Source organism: Euleptes europaea, chromosome 11 (genome assembly GCF_029931775.1).
Source record: "Euleptes europaea isolate rEulEur1 chromosome 11, rEulEur1.hap1, whole genome shotgun sequence".
Taxonomy (NCBI): domain Eukaryota; kingdom Metazoa; phylum Chordata; class Lepidosauria; order Squamata; family Sphaerodactylidae; genus Euleptes; species Euleptes europaea.
This window is the reverse complement of record NC_079322.1, coordinates 21075052-21092624: the sequence shown is the minus strand read 5'-3', so window position 1 is coordinate 21092624 and position 17573 is coordinate 21075052. Positions and strand designations below refer to the sequence as shown.

At 42.8% G+C, this 17573-nt stretch overlaps 1 protein-coding gene and 1 pseudogene across 1 annotated transcript in view; one reads left to right on the top strand and one right to left on the bottom strand.

The window, feature by feature from the left end:
• Nucleotides 1-17573, bottom strand: part of AMPH (amphiphysin) — a 120836-nt gene that overhangs the window by 67906 nt on the left and 35357 nt on the right. The window contains exon 2 of the mRNA XM_056857252.1: nt 7398-7478. Within this exon, the coding sequence (XP_056713230.1) occupies nt 7398-7478 (81 nt within the window). The remainder of the gene's footprint in view (nt 1-7397; nt 7479-17573) is intronic.
• On the top strand, nt 101-267 carry LOC130484881 (U2 spliceosomal RNA; annotated as a pseudogene).

Sequence of the window (17573 nt, the reverse complement as noted above, 5' to 3'; positions counted from 1 at the left end):
AGGGAAATCATATCATACATATAACCCAGCAGAACAAACATGACTTGATCAGAAAATAGAATTCCAATTCCTGCCATCTTATATAATTATGTACACATGCATCGCTTCTCGGCCTTTTGGCTAAGATCAAGTGTAGTAATGTACACATGCAGTGTTTATCTTTAATTCTTTTTTCTAAGAGCACGACGTTGTGCTATTACTAGCAAGAAACACCATTTCACAAGATATTTCCTGAGTGAACTGAATTTGTAGCTTGTTTCTCCAGTTAACAGAAACAATTATATACTATTCACACAAGGGACTCTTTTACACAAATCTATATTTTCATACAGAAATCCAGAAAATGTATTGTATGTGGCCATTGGCCATCACAAATAGATAAAACATAGTAATACATCAATATATATAAAGCAAATCAGCCATTAAAACATTAAAACAAATGCCAAAATATACGAACATATACTAACTCATCGATTTCAACTTAATTCATAGCTCCTTCAGAAACCTTAGATCTTATTTTCTTTGCCGCTAGGGCAAACAAAGAAACCCCATGTGTTACATAAGCATCTATGCCAAACAGCAGAAATTTAATTTTATCCTCCTCCAAATATGCTGTAATAACAGATAATATCCCTGCTATGAATTTGGCCCTAGGACTGTAGTACAGGGGGCAAGAAAGGATATAATGAGGTAAGTCTTCCAGTTTTGAAGACCTGCAAATGCACACGCATTGTTCCTTTTACATACAGAGAAACAGGCAGGATGTATATATAATGGTCAGTAAAGGGCATAGGAGGAGCCCTGTGGTGCAGTGGTAAGCTGCAGTACTGCAGTCGATCCCAACGGAAGTCAGTTTCAGGTAGCCAGCTCAAGGTTGACTCAGCCTTCCTGGGGAAGGCACTGGCAAACTACCCTGTAAACAAAGTCTGCCTAGTAAACCTCTGGATGTGACGTCACCCCATGGGTCAGAAATGACCCGGTGCTTGCACAGGAGACCTTTACCTTTAAAAGAGCATATGGCCCACACACTTCTTGAATTTGTTGGGGGGGGGGTAAACTGGGGACTATGCATGCATGTCTAGACTGTAAGCACTGTGGAAATTACCTATATAATTTTTGAGTTTGATATGACACCAAAAACAAATGGAGCTGTTACATGTCTACTACAAATACTTTAAATGCAAAGCATGTGCCACATCATTGAGCTACTGCCCTCCCTTTCATGGAGGGCATGAACAGGTGACCTTCTAAACTGCAAGGTACACTGCCAGCCAGTCAAACCTTTAAAGAAAAAATAAAATTATATATACACCCCAAATTGTTGTAAAACAATAGATGTTATTTCCCTTCTGTTCCCAGTTCTTTGGCTTCAACCCATGCTTTGTAAATAGGGTTGCCAGCTCCGGTTTGGGAAATACCTGGATATTTGGGGGGCAGAGTCTGAGGAGGGCAAGATTTGGGGAGGGGAGGGACTTAGAGTCCAATTGCCAAAGCGGCCATTTTCTCCAGGTGAACTGATCTCTATCGGCTGGAGATCAGTTGTAATAGCAGGAGATCTCCAGCTACTACCTGGAGGTTGGCAACCCTATCTCCAGGTGAAATGATCTCTATTGGCTGGAGATCAGTTGAAATAGTGGGAGATCTCCAGCCACCACCTGGAGGTTGGCAACCCTATTTGTAAGCCATGGAATTTTTCTGAACACTGTAAAACAGTATGAGAATTTTTCCATCAGATAACCATTGTATGGCATAAAATATCAAACGGGAAGGTTTAGTTCTCAATAAATGAAAAAGTAAAATTCTCATGACTTTCTATTTTAATCAAATTCCTTATCCCTCAGATTTTTTATGTGTGAAACTTATCATTTATAAAGAACATTTCAAGTGTTCAAATCAATTTTTAGTTAAAGCACTGGTTTTCTCACTTCTATTTCCATGGTAGCCATATTTTTAATTGCTATTTTTAAAGGTTTTTTTCTAATCACAACATTTGTGGCATTTTGTGTCCAAAACTCGAAGAAAGATGAAAATGTAGGTCCCAAGTATACAATATTTATTTACTGAGACTCAAGGTGGATTATACAATTAAACACAATGCAGTCCTATAGCACAAGATAACCAATGAATGATGCAATAGGACTAGGACATTAGAATTAGAACACAATGAGAACAATGCAGGTTGCAGAACAAAAGTGGAGAAACAGTCCATTCATACAGCATCAGACATGAAAACATTAGGGCTAGGAGGATTACAAATTAGAAGAAGAAGAAGAAGAAGAAGAAGAGTTGGTTTTTATATGCCGACTTTCTCTGCCACTTAAGGGAGAATCAAACTGGCTTACAATCACCTTCCTTTCTCCTCCCCACAATAGACACCCTGTGAGGTAGGTGAGGCTGAGAGAAAATGACTGCCCAAGGTCACCCAGCTGGCTTCATGTGTCGGAGTGGGGAAACAAATCCAGTTCACCAGATTAGCCTCCACCGCTCATGTGGAGGAGTGGGGAATCAAACCCGGTTCTCCAGATCAGACTCCACTGCTCCAAACCACCGTTCTTAACCACTACACCACAATGTGAACAACCAATTGCCTAAAGCAGTTGAGATTGGGTCCTTCCTGCTCTTTTAGTGGAGGAAGAGAGAGGGCCCCTGAAAAGGGTATGCCAGCAATTGTTTGACCCATGAGGATGCAAACCACATGGGATTAGGAATCCCGCGTGACCAAGGAATCAAGTGAGACTGCATCTCCCTCCCTCTTGCATCAGAGGAGACCCTGGACGGATCCTACCAATGGTCTTTAAACAATACTGATTTTGCTGAATGACAACACAGAGGACCTTGTTCATACACCTTGTTAATATACAGTTGAAGGAAGCTCAAGGTGGACTAGGAGGACTAGGATACTGATCCAGTTCCATGTATTGCAAAAGGGACAAACAGAAGAAATATCATGGTCTACTGGAGGATCACCAAAAAGCCTACCATTTCCTGAGATAAAGAATGCTGAAGTGGGTAGATCTTGTTCTAATCCATGTTTTTAAATTGGTATGTATATTCAGGAGCACTTAATACAGAACAAGTTATGCTTACATTTTTAAATATTAACACTGAAACAACTTTACAGAATGTTTATTAGTTTGAAAAATTGCAATCCGCTGAGACCTGTTCTAGCACATTTATCTCCATAGATTTCACCCACAATCTAAAGCTGACAGAACAGCAGTTATTAATGATTTGTCACTAGACATGAAGGCCAAAGGTTTGATTGGGCTAATACACACTTTCCCCCTTCTTTTATTATTAGAAATTCATATCAATACAATATATATGATCGACCCAAAATCTTAAAATAAACAAAGTTTTACCATTTGTTCAACCAGAAAAAAACAGTACGTTAACAATAATCACCTGTCACAACAAACTGATGTCACTGGGGGGATCATTCTAAGTATCATTATGCTTAACTGCCCAGAGAACCTAAATATGCATACTAGCTTTATAAATTTAAGGATTCTAGCAATAAAAAACCAGACCATGCAAAAATTAAATCAGATCACACATTCTTGCAGGAACTTACACTGCAGTCCAGGGAGCTGGCCTTTGGGGAAATTTGGATATTTATTTATTTATTCAAATTTATACCCCACCCTCATTCTCAGAGAGCCAGGCTCAGGACAGGTAACAACCACTAAAATACATAAACCACCAAACATCAATAAAACATCATAATACAACCATAAACAGGTGGCCTTAAAATTACCCAGATGCCACAGTGTGACAGGATTTCAGCAGATCAACCCCCGCCACACACACACACACACACACACAGATGTCAAAAGTGAGGGGGAGGGTTGGGGAGGCTCCATCATGAGAGAAGGACGAAATGAATTTCAGATAGACCTTCCCCCACTGATCAGTTTAACAATTTTGGGGTTCTAGTCGTTCAGTATTTGTATTAGTGGTACAATATCTCATTGAGCCAAACTATAATTTCACCACATGGGCATGCATCAGGAAACAACATCCAAAGCAGACCTTGCCCTTCTTGCTTTACACAGGCAAGCTTGAGAGTTCATTGACTGTGACTTCACATGTGAACGGGACATCACAGACAGAACTTTTATATCACCTGAAGTTAACTCAAACAGTATTTTCCCAATGCAGTCATGGTTATGAGAGATCTGGAGACCAAGTTGTATGAGGAAAGATTGAAGGAGCTCGGTATATTTAGCCTGGAGAGGAGATGACTGAGGAGTGACACATGAAGCTGCCTTCTACTGAATCAGACCTTGGGTCCATCAAAGTCAGTATTGTCTACTCAGACCAGCAGTGGCTCTTCAGGGTCTCAGGCAGAGGTCTTTCACATCACCTACCTGCGTAGTCCCTTTAATTGGAGATGCCAGGGATTGAACCTGGGACCTTCTGCATGCCAAGAAGATGCTCTGCCACTGAGCCACAGCCCCTCCCTGACATGATAGCCATCTTCAAGTACTTGAAGGGCTGTCATATAGAGGATGGTGCCGAGTTGTTTTCTGTTGCCCCAGAAGGTTGGACCAGAACCAACGGGTTGAAATTAAATCAAAAGTTTTCAACTAAACATTAGGAAGAACATTCTGATAGTTAGAGAGGTTCCTCAGTGGAACAGGCTTCCTTGGAAGGTGGTGGGCTCTCCTTCTTTGGAGGTTTTTAAGCAGAGGCTAGATGACCATCTGTCAGCAATGCTGATTCTGTGAATTTAGGCAGATCATGAGAGGGAGGGCAGGAAGGGGTGCGTCAGTGTTTGGCTCTCGTGACCCTTTCTTACATGCCAAGGGTAATGCCGATCATGATTTTGGGGTCAGGAAGCAATTTTCCTCCAGGCCAGATTGACTAGGGATCCTGGAGGGTTTCCCCCCATCTTCTGGGCATGAAATAGGGGTCACTGGTGGTGTGGAGTGGTGAGGTAGTTGTGAATTTCCTGCATTGTGCAGGAGGTTGGACTAGGTGACCCTGGTGTTCTCTTCCAACTTTATGATTTCAGTTCAGTTTCAGACACCTTTATTGACATGATAAACTTTATGGTTCTAACAGAAGTACATGTGCATGGCACCCATGCCAATGTCTTTAGTCTTGATGTAGACAAAAGTGGCTGAGCTATGACACTTCTGATATCCATGTTTTGCTTCTTCACCATGCCAACTGGTCACTCAAGCTATTGATTTATATCTTTAAGAGGCCTTTGGGGTCTTATTAGTCTGGCAAGTTACAACTCACAGCTACTAAATTCCCTTACTAAAGATTGCGATGCTAAGAGCCAGATTTTTACTTGGCTTAAAGCAATACTGTTCTGACAGCATTCATGAAAACAATTTGCACCTCCTGAGGGCCTGACCAGACTATCTGGAGCACACTGCTTCCCATAAAAACTGTTATTTTCCCCACTATGTAGTGGAACTCAGTTGCTCTACCACTGGACAGTACAGTCTAAGGAAAATGCATGAAAGAACAATTGTATTTTCCACACATATATAGAACTGCAAACAGAATCCTCCCTTCTATAGAAGCCAGAAGAGTTTTTCTATCCACACTGGTAGTGTAATCCTAAGAAGAGTTGTGCCCTTCTAAACCTATTTGTAGGGTTGCCAGCTCCAGATTGGGAAATACCTGGAGATTTTGGGGGTGGAGCCTGAGGAGGGCAGCGTTTGAGGAGGGATGGGGCTTCATGGCCATAGAATCCAATTGCCAAAGCGGCCATTTTCTCCAGGGGAACTGATCTCTATCGGCTGGAGATCAGTTGTAATTGCAGGAGACCTCCAGCTAGTACCTGGAGATTGGCAACCCTAACACAGTGGCACCTCCACACATGCGTGGACATAGAGGGGGATTTTTACTTTGGACAAGTTAATAGACTATGACAATGAGTTTTTGTTATTTTCTCAGCTGAGGTCTAGATATGACCCGTCAACTTCTGTTGAATGGCGATATTTACAACTACAACATTTGTTGGTATCTTAATGTGACCCTGCAGCAATAAAGTTTCAGAATCTCCCTTTCTCTTAGAAACCATCAAAGAATCAATGCAAAAAATTAAACCTACAATATAGAGAACTCTATGGCATTACATACCAATATGGTCCATCCCCTCCCAAATGCTGCCTTCCCCAGGCTCTATCCCCAAAATCTCCAGGTATTTCCCAACCCAGAGTTGGCAACCCTAGTAATTTACAAGATGCATCTTTCTTTCTTTCTTTCTTTCTTTCTTTCTTTCTTTCTTTCTTTCTTTCTTTCTTTCTTTCTTTCTTTCTTTCTTTCTTTCTTTCTTTCTTTCTTTCTTTCTTTCTTTCTTTCTTTCTTATATCAAGGTCTTGAACAATAAAACCATAAAACTTAAATAAGACCCACTCTAAAAACACCTCCCTTCGTCTCTTCTCTGTAGCTCCAAAAAATGAGCAACAAAATAAGTACACTGAGGGTTTGAGTTTTCTAAGAGGAACTGAAGCTATTGCTCCAAAGTTGCTCAAGAAAACGCAGACCATTTATTAAAACATGGTATAATCCATTTTAGCCTAAGTTGGTACACGTAAGGACAATGCAAAAGGATATGTACCAAGGAGTCCATTGACTGAAGAGGGCAGGGACACAGCTGGTCTAAAAAAGGGGTCTTTAGCAAAACCATTGAAAAAGGGCAATTAAATCTTGAAGATTCTACATAACTAACCAGAGAATCCAGATAGGAAGGAAGATTACTCTTAGATAACAGGCCCAGGGCAAATGGAGAACATGTCCTCTGAGCATCAAAATGAGAGTAACTCATAACTCTAGCATAGAGCAATTTGGCCACATCTACTACTACACATCGAAACCATTTGCCCACTTTATGTGGGCAATCTCCTGCCTGCTGGACCCTCCCATTCAGACTTGTGTCCAAGCCTGAGGGAGAACACCAAGGGGCAGAAATGAAATTAATACCATAGTATTTCCAGAGTGTCAGCTGTTGCCCAGTTTTGACATCAATGCATCACACAATGTCAGGTGGTGGGCGGTCCGGTAACCCTATTTGGGGGGTTTGATTGCACAAAAAGATGCTTTCCCGCTGTTTGCTTCTTCATTGATTTTCCAGATGAAAAATATAATCAACTCTAAAACTCTAAAACGGCTACTGCATTTCCTTAGAAACATAATTGGTATAATGAGAGGACTGAGAAAATTAAAAACATACACACACAACTCCATATAATTGGTTGTGGGAAGCAGCCCTAAGAAATCTCTCTCAAACAAAGACATGTCTGAAAATATGACTAAAAAAAAAGATTGGACCCCCAAATCCTTCAAGGATCATTACTGACCTACAATTTCTTTGTCCATCAATACTCACAGAACTGCACATATGATCATTAAATCCACAATTGAAAAACAAGTACCTCTTGCCTCTTGAAGTTTTGAACATACTCCTCAAACTGTTCATCTTTCGTTTCGTCAGCTTTTCCTAGCTTCTGTAGTACCTGCATTGAAAAATAGGTAGGAGAAAAGGGTTACCCCTGAGCAGAACTCTTCACAATCTCAGCGGAACAATATCATTGCTTTAACTCCCTCCGCTCATAACCTTGCGGCTTTAGTTCATTATCCTCTGCCTGTGGTGTGTAGCACAAGGGAAGGCAAGCCTCACACCCGTGACACTGTGGTTTGGAAATCAACACCTCCAAAGCCTTAAGGCCCAGAACGGTTTTATGTGCTTGCGTGGGAGGCTGAAAGCGCTAGGGCCCTGTCCTGCTTTTATGAAGCCATACATCTTCCCGTCAAAGAACAATCCCAAAGAGCACAGTTCAGCAAAGACTGGGGGCGATTAGGTGCAACAATAAACCTCTGGCCCGGCCCACAATGAATGCAGTGTCCAAAACCTAACTTCATGAAGGCTTCTCTTCTCCATTTTATGGTTCGTTATACAAGACAGCAATAAACACGATCCTAATTTGGTGTGGGATGTAACATACTGTAATGGAGAAGTAGTTCAACCTTTGATATCTAATGAGGCGTAAAATCATTATCTAGAGACACAGCTTGGACAGTAGTCATAATACCATTTTCTCTCTCTCTCATGTTTTGTTTTGGTCTGTTTGCATTACAAGAAGACCAGGGAGGGGAGAGAAAGAACAAAATGGCAGAACAAAAGGGAGGAGAAAGGCAGGGGCATATGGCTCAAAATCAAAAGTGGTCCACACTCTATGAGATGGAGTTCAAGGATGATCCTGGGTCTCCCAAGATTGACAGCTACAGACCTAAACAAAAAAGTGCCCTCTAAAAGTTTCTGGAAGCTGTTTGTCAGCGAGGACATGCAGTCGAACCCTGGATAGCAGGTTCAGTGATTTCCCCTCCACCTTTTCTTCCCGTGGGAAGCCCCTTCAGTTTGGGAGAAAGGTGCGATAGCCAGAGGCCATATAGATCCCCATCTCAAAGTAACTTCCCTATTGTAATTCCGCTCTGATCTCAAGGTGTGATTTCACCGGAACCCTCTATCTCTTGATGTTGAGAGACCTCTGATGTTTTTGCATTTCAAAGCTTTTACGTGTAAATATTTCTAGTGTGTGCATCCTATAAAACTGAACTCTAAATGTATCATCTCATTCTAACCTTTAAGTCCCTAAGCTTCTGTACTAGCTGCATTCTGAATAAAGTTTTCAAACTCTCTGCAAACGCCTGGAGTGAAGTTTATTATTCCTGAGATGCAACGGAGTCATAGAGTCTGACACTGTTCAACATTTATTAGTAACAGTGGGTGCCATTTTAGAAAGCTTTGTTTCAATAATCCTAAATAAAAAGTGTATACTTTTAAAAAAAACCCACACATATGAACTGTCACCTTGTTATCCTAAAAAATATTCTCATTGTTGGGGTGAAAACACTTATATATTCTCCTGCACCACCACCACCCCAAATTCTTGGCTGATCTCTGGTAACACGACATGAGAAAAACAGCCTCGCAAACTCTAATGGCAATATGACGAACATGGTAGCCTCCAGCTAATGTGATTTAAGTAGTTTTGAGGAAACTCAAGTAGTATTGAGGAAACTCATTCCTTTGTAACATTTTCCACAGGTACTGGCTACAAAACACTCTTATATACAAGCAGCAGCCAGTGAAATGGAATATGGGTACGAGTATTATGACTTCGTGTTTTGTAGTACAAAATGTTAGGGGGAAGAGAAAAGGAGGAGACACATGGTTATCCCTCTGGGCCACAGTCACATGGAAAAGGGAATGAATTTGCCCATCTCTCACGCAGCTTTTGCAAGTTATATCCCATGAGCAACAGAGGGAAGAGTAAGTTTCCCTCTGTGCTTCCGCTTCCAGTACGTTCCTCTCACTAAGGCTTGGTATGCTCATTACTTCAACAACCTGGGCAGCACTGTTCCTTCCCACACCTCCAGAAGATATGAGGAATGCATAGGCCTGGAGAGAGTAGGGTTGATAGGTCCCTCTTTGCCACTGGCAGGAGGTTTTGGGGGCGGAGCCTGAGAAAGGCGGGGTTTGGAGAGACTTCAATGCCATAGAGTCCAATTGCCCAAGCAGCCATTTTCTCCAGGTGAACTAATCTCTATCGGCTGGAGATCAGTTGTAATAGCAGATCTCCAGCTAGTACCTGGAGGTTGGCAACCCTAGGAGAGAGGGTTGCTCTGGGTTGGGAAATACCTGGAGATTTGGAGATTTGAGAGTTGGAGCCAGGGGAAGATGGGGTTTGAGAAGGGGAGGGACCTCAGCAGGGTACAATGCCATAGAGTCTACCCTCTAAAGCTGCCACTTTCTCCAGGGGAACTGATAATGGTCACCTGGAGATCAATTGTAATAGCAGGTCTCCAGGTGCCAACTGGAGGGTGGCAACCCTACCCAGAGATCTCCCAGAATGACAACTGAAATCCAGATGACAGAGATCAGTTCCCTTGGGGGAAATGACTGCTTTGGAGACTGAATTCTATGGCATTGTACTCTTCTGGGCTCCAAGTCCTCCCCAAACCTTGCTCTCCCCAGGCTCCAAAGTCTCCAGGAATTTCCCAACCCACAGAAGGCAACCTTAGCTGTACCCGTGCTGCAACCCCCAAATGTTGATACTGATATGAGGAGGAGGGGGATTCCCAATGTGATATATGCTCCTTCCTTGGGGTCCAGGGTTTCTCATTTTACCCTAGTGGGGGGAGGAGAAACAATACCATAGCTGCTCCCATGTCGCCAGAGCAATGTTGAGTTCTGAGCCTTAGAAGAACGGGGCTTTCGGTTCATTTTATATGTGTTTTTGTGTAGAGATCTGAACAACTGCTGCTCATTAAGCAGACTCGTTAATGAAGGCACAGCATGCGCTGACTCCCGCGGCTCTCGGCCAGCCTGAAGGGAATCTAAATAACCTTCGACTGTAATGGAAGAGACAGATGACAGGTGCAGAGAATACGGATAGATACGGAGGACCATATTGTTCATTATGTTGCTTGCAATGCCTGTTTGGCCATTATGTTCTTCTTTATTCCACTCAGTGTTTTGGACCCACATTCCCTATGGGTGATCAGCTTGAGTCCCCCTGCCCCTTTGCTTTGGGTTTTCTCTGTACGATCTACCACTGCCTTTTCTCTCCACAGCTGTACCTTTCTCTGTGTTGTTTTCCCCTATGGCTGTTCAAGATTCTCTCTCTCATTTCTAATCTGTTTTCCTTGTCTGTAAGTATATTTCCCCTTGTCTCTTAAGTATTCTCTTTCTTCCTCTACATCTAGGGTTGCCAGGTCCCTCTTCACCACCGACGGGAGGTTTTTGGGGTGGATCCTGAGGAGGACGGGGTTTGGGGAGGGGAGGTACTTGAATGCCATAGAGTCCAATTGTCTAAGCGGCCATTTTCTCCAGGGGAACTGATCTCTTTCAGCTGGAGATCAGTTGTAATAGCAGGAGATCTCCAGCTAGTACCTGGAGGTTGGCAACCCTATCTACGTCTTAGGCTGGAGAGCGTTTCAGTCCATCTCAACTGTACCAGGCTGAAGAGCCAAAGGGCTCAAACAGAGCAGACAAAGATCAGCATTTCTGCCCATCTATACAATGCAAATTGGAGGTGTGGTCACCCTCATTTTGCCTCGGGTCTATATGGGGGAAGAAGAGGGGGTTTAACCTTTTAAACTTCACACAGTTTCACCATTCAAAACCAGGCTCTCTGATTTATTGTTAGCATTTTAAAGTTAAAAAAAAAAAGACTTAAAATATATATATTCCTCCCTTTTAAAGTGGTAATAGCAGTGCAAGGTATTGTGAAATAAAGCTAAACTCAAAAGTCCTTCCCCTCCCCCTTTCCTTCCACAGCCTCGAGACAAATTGAGGCTAAACAGGCCTTCATTTGTATTTTATAGACAGCTGGAGACATGTGATCTGGTTTGTTTAAGCCCTGAGAGCTCATTGTTTGAGTAGAATTCAGTTTCTCTCTCCTGTCTCCTTCTTTAGCTTTAAAAATTGGACCCGCTCCCTTTCTCTACATCCATCTTTGTTTCTGAGTGCTTGGACCACTGCCATTCTGCTCTCTCCTCACCCCTCGGGCAACCTCCAAACCCATCAGCTACTTTACCACCCACGAAAAGCAGGGCTGGTTTTGTGTCGTGTGTAAGAACGCAGCAAAGACACTGTTAAGTGGAGAGTGGGAGAAAGCAAGAGCCAGAAATCTTTCCTTCCTGGGATTGCTGGGCAGGAAAAGGTAAATGAGTGTTAGAAGCAATTTTCAGCTGCCAATGACTGTATCAGCCACAGATGGGAAGCCTGCGAATGGAAGAGTGCCTTCTTTCTTCCTCCATGGGTTTATACAGGCAGAGGGGGAACTTGAGTCTATTATTTCCCTTATTAATAGCCTGAGACCACCAAGGAATACCAGGGTTGCTGTGCAGAGGAAGGCACTGGCAAACCACCTCTGTTAGTCTCTTGCCATGAAAACCCCAAAAGGGGTCGGCGTAAGTCGGCTGCGACTTGATGGCACTTTACACACACGCATACGACACGGCATCCTGCTAAACCAGCCTTTTCCTTTGCAACCAACCTGAATTTCCTGAGGTGGCACTTTATTTTTATTTTATTTTTATATTATTATTATTATTATTATTCGTACAATTACGAATACAAGACACACAAAATGGGACAAAACATACATCCTAGCTACATAACATAATACCAAAGGTGCCTTACTTTCTCCTAGGACCTAGACTGACCAGCTATTCAAACAATTTTAATTTCTACCATCTACTCATTATTACTGCTTATTTTCTTCTATATGAACGCTTAAGATTAACCATTAAACTGATATTTACATTTGCATTGAAGTAAAAAGATTGTCTTACTGTACCATGCCTAATTTTGTTAAACATCTATGTTAAACTATTAATATTGTATCTCCAAGATATTACACCTATATTTTAACCTGTAGTACTTATTATTTAATATGAGTTATATATGTTTAATCTATTGTTCTCTTAGCATACTAAATAAGGTTTTTCTAGAATCATAAACTTAACTGCTATAGCTCCTACTAATCTACAGTGATATTACGAAAAGCAAGGCCTGCCAGTTATATGGGTTTAGGGTTGCCAACCTCCAGGTGGTGGCTGGAGATCTCCTGCTATTACAACTGATCTCCAGCCGATAGAGATCAGTTCACCTGGAGAAAATGGCCCCTTTGGCAATTGGACTCTATGGCATGGAAGTCCTTTCCCTCCCCAAACCCCACCCTCCTCAGGCTCCGCCTCAAAAATTTCCAGGTATTTCCCAAACCGGAGTTGGCAACCCGTATATGGGTTACAGATTTGCATGTTCATAATACGGCTCCTCGAGGTGGCCCTTGAAACAAAGCCAACCACCAAGCTGTTTGGTCCCCCGTCCCCCACTTTCGAATCTGTATGAATTCAAGCAGCACCGCTTCCAGCTGCTCAGCAGGCCAAGCCATGCGCCGGCTCGTCTTCCCCGAACAGAAGCACAGCTCAGAATAACTCCACAGCGCAAGCCCGTCCTCCCCTCACAATCCATCAGACCTGGGCTGTCACTGAGGAAAGAATCACTGCAGGTAGTGTACGTGAATCCAAGTAGCTGCATTAAATTGGCCTGTGTGAGAAAGCAAGTTAAACAGATTTTATTCTCCGTCTGGGTTGGGATGGCACCAGTGCACAGTATTGAAGGACTTCAGATGTTTCAGGCCGACCCGTTCTGAATTCTGAGGACCAATGCTGCACAAGTAAGGTTGCCGGGCCCTCCCTCTCCACCAGCGGGAGGTTTCTGGGGACGGGGCTGGGAGGTCACAGCTGCACGCGGCTGCCCGAAACGTGCTCGCATCCCTGCCGGCTTCACTCCCGGAAGTGCCGCATTGCGATGGCATGCTTTACCCCTCGGGATGGTAAAGCGTCCTGTCGCGAGGCGGCGCTTCTGGGAGTAAACCCAGCAGTGACTTCAGCATGTTGCGCGCGTGGCCACCACGCCAACCAGCTTGCAGGATTGGCAGGCCATGGCCCACTGGTCCCAGCAACCTGGCAACCTTATACACAAGAGTTCGGTGGCAGAAATTCAAGACGTGCTGTTAGGTCTTCAAAAACAGCCACAGAGGGCCCAACGTTAGGGCTGTGGCAGTGAGGAACGACTCCTCCTATGGTGGTTTTCGGATCCAAAATGGAATCCTCAGGCTGCTTTAAAATAGGCCTCCCATTCGCCTTGAAGGGGTTTGCCCACCCCCTCCCCAATTTCCTGCCTTTAAGGAACCGAGGAGCAGTCCCAATCAAGAAACTCATGCATTTGGGGTCTAATTCTACCCAAAAAGTTGGTTCTGGGGAGCCCCAATCCAGGGAATTCCTGTTAGCTCTGGCAGAAGCAGAGACTGCATTGAAATAAGGCAATTCACCTAGAAAACTGGAGGATTCAGCAAACTTAACATCAGTAACACAGATTGCCACAACTTAACTTCAGTAACATAGTGCAGTTCCTTGTGCTGTGGCCAGCTGCTGCCAAAGCAACGCTTCAACAAAATCTGCACAGTCAATCAAATCTGCAGTAATCAATCAGAAGCCCTGATTGGCAAAAGCCCTACCTGGCCCCACCCACCTCCTAAAAACACTTGGTGGGCACCAGAAAAGGGGGGGACCCCTGGGGTAGCTTTTTCCAATTCCACTGGAAAGCATGAACAGTAACAGCAGAGTACATCTGAAAGCAAACCCCCCCCCCCAGGTTAGCACTGCAGAAGATGCAGCTTTTGGCCTTGGCGAAATGAATTAGAATAAAAATGAATGTGTCAGCGAAACAAGACTTATGGCTGTGTTCTAGCTACTAATATAATATTTCAGAATATTTCAGTACTTTCTGTATCCTGGGCTTTGTTGTTTACAAGATGACGGATCCCCACAAAATACCTTTCATAGGTCTGATAAATAGAAATGCTGATTTTGCATATCCTTTGCATATCCTTTTATCCTGCTCCAGAACCATGAACAGCATCATCATCTTCTAAAAAGAACTCGTCGACATTATTATTAATTATTATCATTAATAATTTTCACAGAAATACATGTTTCAATCTGTGGTTTTACATTAAAGGGGGAATCTATCATTTTACGAGCTTGGAAATGAAATAAACTGGGAAAGGGGAGAGAAGTTTATAAAGAGCTGGTGTTCGGCTTAGTGTTAACCTTTACCACACAGCCCCTTGAATAAACTGAGAAAACTGCAGCAGAAAGACAAGGACCCCTCATGAACCATCTCTGGCACCCCTCAAGGAGCTGCGGGGAAAAGTAGAAGAGAGAAACCTTGTTTAGAGCTAAGCAAAACTAAACCCCCCTTTTAAAAAGTAAAATGTTTGTTTTGTGGCAAGCAATGTCTTTCCATTCTCCATTTTATGCCACAGGCTTCCAGTATATGATTAAATAAAGAATATGCTGGCTCCTTCTCTTTTCCTGAAAATATGGTGGTAACAGAGAAAGCAGTGTGATGTGCACGTGAATGTCGCTTGCCAAAAAAAATGACCCTTTGTCCTACCTGTCAAGGAGCTAAAATATGTGGTCCTAGAGCACAGAATAATACACCATTCTGCAGAGAACTGATGAGCCCAATCTTATTTTCAGCAAGATTTAGATTGAACATGTGAAGCTGCCTTATTCCAAATCTAACAACTGGTGAATCTACCCAATTGTGAATCTATCCAGTGTTGTCTACTCTGGCCAGCAGTGGATTTCCAGGGTCTCAAGCACAGAAATGTCTTTCCCAGCAACTGCTGCTTGAGATCCTTTGATTCCTTGCCATATTTCTAACTAGTCCCCATGTAACAGATCACTTGGGGCATCTAAATAACAGACCACTGGTAGTAGGGAGCCCTTTTAGGACTGAGACACTGAGGGTGATAGCCCATTATTGTCTGAAAAACATTGTGACAGAGCTATGCCTGAATGGGATGGGAGAGATCCCTCTAAAGCAGATCCTGGCTCTATGGGAAAAAACCCTAAATAAAATAAAATAAAAACAACAGAAAGCAAAATTGTATACACAGCCAGTTATGACTCATCAATGTGAGTCCTTTGGGAGAGAAAGCATAGGTACTTGGTGTACTGACTAAGCCATCCTTTTTATTTATTCAACACATCCCTTGCTGCAAGAACATTGAATGCTTGGGATTAAGGATTTGGAGAGCACCAGAAGGAGTCCCTGGTTAGTATTTGGCTGGGAGACCGCCAAGGAAGTCCAGAGTCGCTACACAGAAGCAGGCAACGGCAAACCACTCTTTTAGTCTCCTGCCTTGAAAACCCTACAAGGTCGCCATAAGTCGGCTGCAACTTGACGGTACTTTACACACTGAGTCTAGCAGAAGAAAAGCCAGAACGTTGGCGGATCAAACAAGGGGAGGCGAGTCAGGGTGGAGAACAAGAAATTTACGGCACATCGCTATTACAGATCCACGTTTGAATTACGAGAAGTCACCCCTTCTTTTGGCAGGCCGGGTCATCATTTCAAAATGGTAGAGTCTCAAAAAACAAACCAACAAAAACAAACCTGGTTCAAGAAAGCAACCCTTTCACACCCTCCTTTAATCACAGCCTTGAACCTGATGCCACCCTTTCAGCCCAGAATAGGGTTGCCAACCTCCAGGTGGTTGCAGAGAAATAGACACTTCTGTGCTCATATAACAGAGATTAGGAAATCAGCAAAGACGCGAAATTATTACAAAGTGCAAAAATTTATTATTCAGTGCTACAATACATGATCTTAACAATACTAGAACAACAACCTATCCTAATCCTAAATGTATACACTATATAGTTACAATGTAACATCCAAAAGTGACTCAGTCCAATGAGAAATAAACATCCATATAGGTAATGTATCCAACAATCTCTATAATGATTTTCTTCTTGATACCTTGCTGAAGAATTACTACCAACTCTACACAACTCTACACAAACAAGAGGAATAGCCAATTAGAGATTGTTGGACACATTACCTATGTGGATGTTTATTTCTCATTGGACTGAGTCACTTTTGTAACTTTTGTATACATTTAGGATTAGGATAGGTTGTTGTTCTAGTATTGTTAAGATCATACATTGTCTATATTGCAGCACTGAATAATAAGTTTCTGCACTTTGTAATAATTTCGCGTCTATGCTGATTTCCTAACCTCCAATTGATCTCCAGGCGACAGAGATCAGTTCCCCTAGAGAAAAGGGCAGCTTTGGCAATTGGACTCTATGGCATTGAAGTCCCTCCCCTTTCCAAACTCTGACCTCAGGCTCCACCCCCCAAAACTCTAGGTATTTCACAATCCAGAGCTGGCAATCCTAGCCTCCAAGAATCCTGTATCTGGCATTCCTGTACTAAATTAGGGGAACATTCATTGCTCACTTAACAGGATTGTCTTAATTCTTCCTCATCCAATTTCTTCCTGAACTCCAACAATCTGATTCTTTCCCTCTTTTTAGAAATCTGGAGTCTGTTTCGAATCAATTCCATTTTGATAATTTTGAAGAAAGGAGGGGCAAGAAGAGAGGTTCAACAGAATTTCATTCTGCAGATGCATAGAAGCAGGCAATGTCTTTCCAAATCTTCCTGCTCTCTCACTACAGTACCTTGTGGTGTGTAACATTTATTAAAAAAAAAAAAATCCCTGCAGGGACTCACGTTATAAAAGGATGCATACTGGTGTAACAGAAAACGTCAAAGAGAAATGAAAGAGAAACTCTTCTTTTGAAAGAGAAAAAGGGAATAAGAGGAATCAATGGCTATATCTAAAAAAAGTAAATATTCAGAAAAAGAAAGTCCACTCTCCATAGCAATACTAGCAGCAATGGTGATTAAGGAAGAGTTGTTTTTATATCCAGATTTTTTTGACCATAAGGAGTCTCAAAGTGGCTTACAATCGCCTTCCTTCCCTCCTCCCCCACAATAGGCACCTTGTGAGATAGGCTGAGAAAGTTCAGAGAGAACTGTGACTAGCCCAAGGTCACCCAGCAGGCTTCATGTGTAGGAGTGGGGAATCAAACCCAGTTCTCCAGATCAGAATCCACCGCACTTAACAATTATACCGTGCCAGCATTTTTCTAGGCAAACCAGGATTTGAATGATC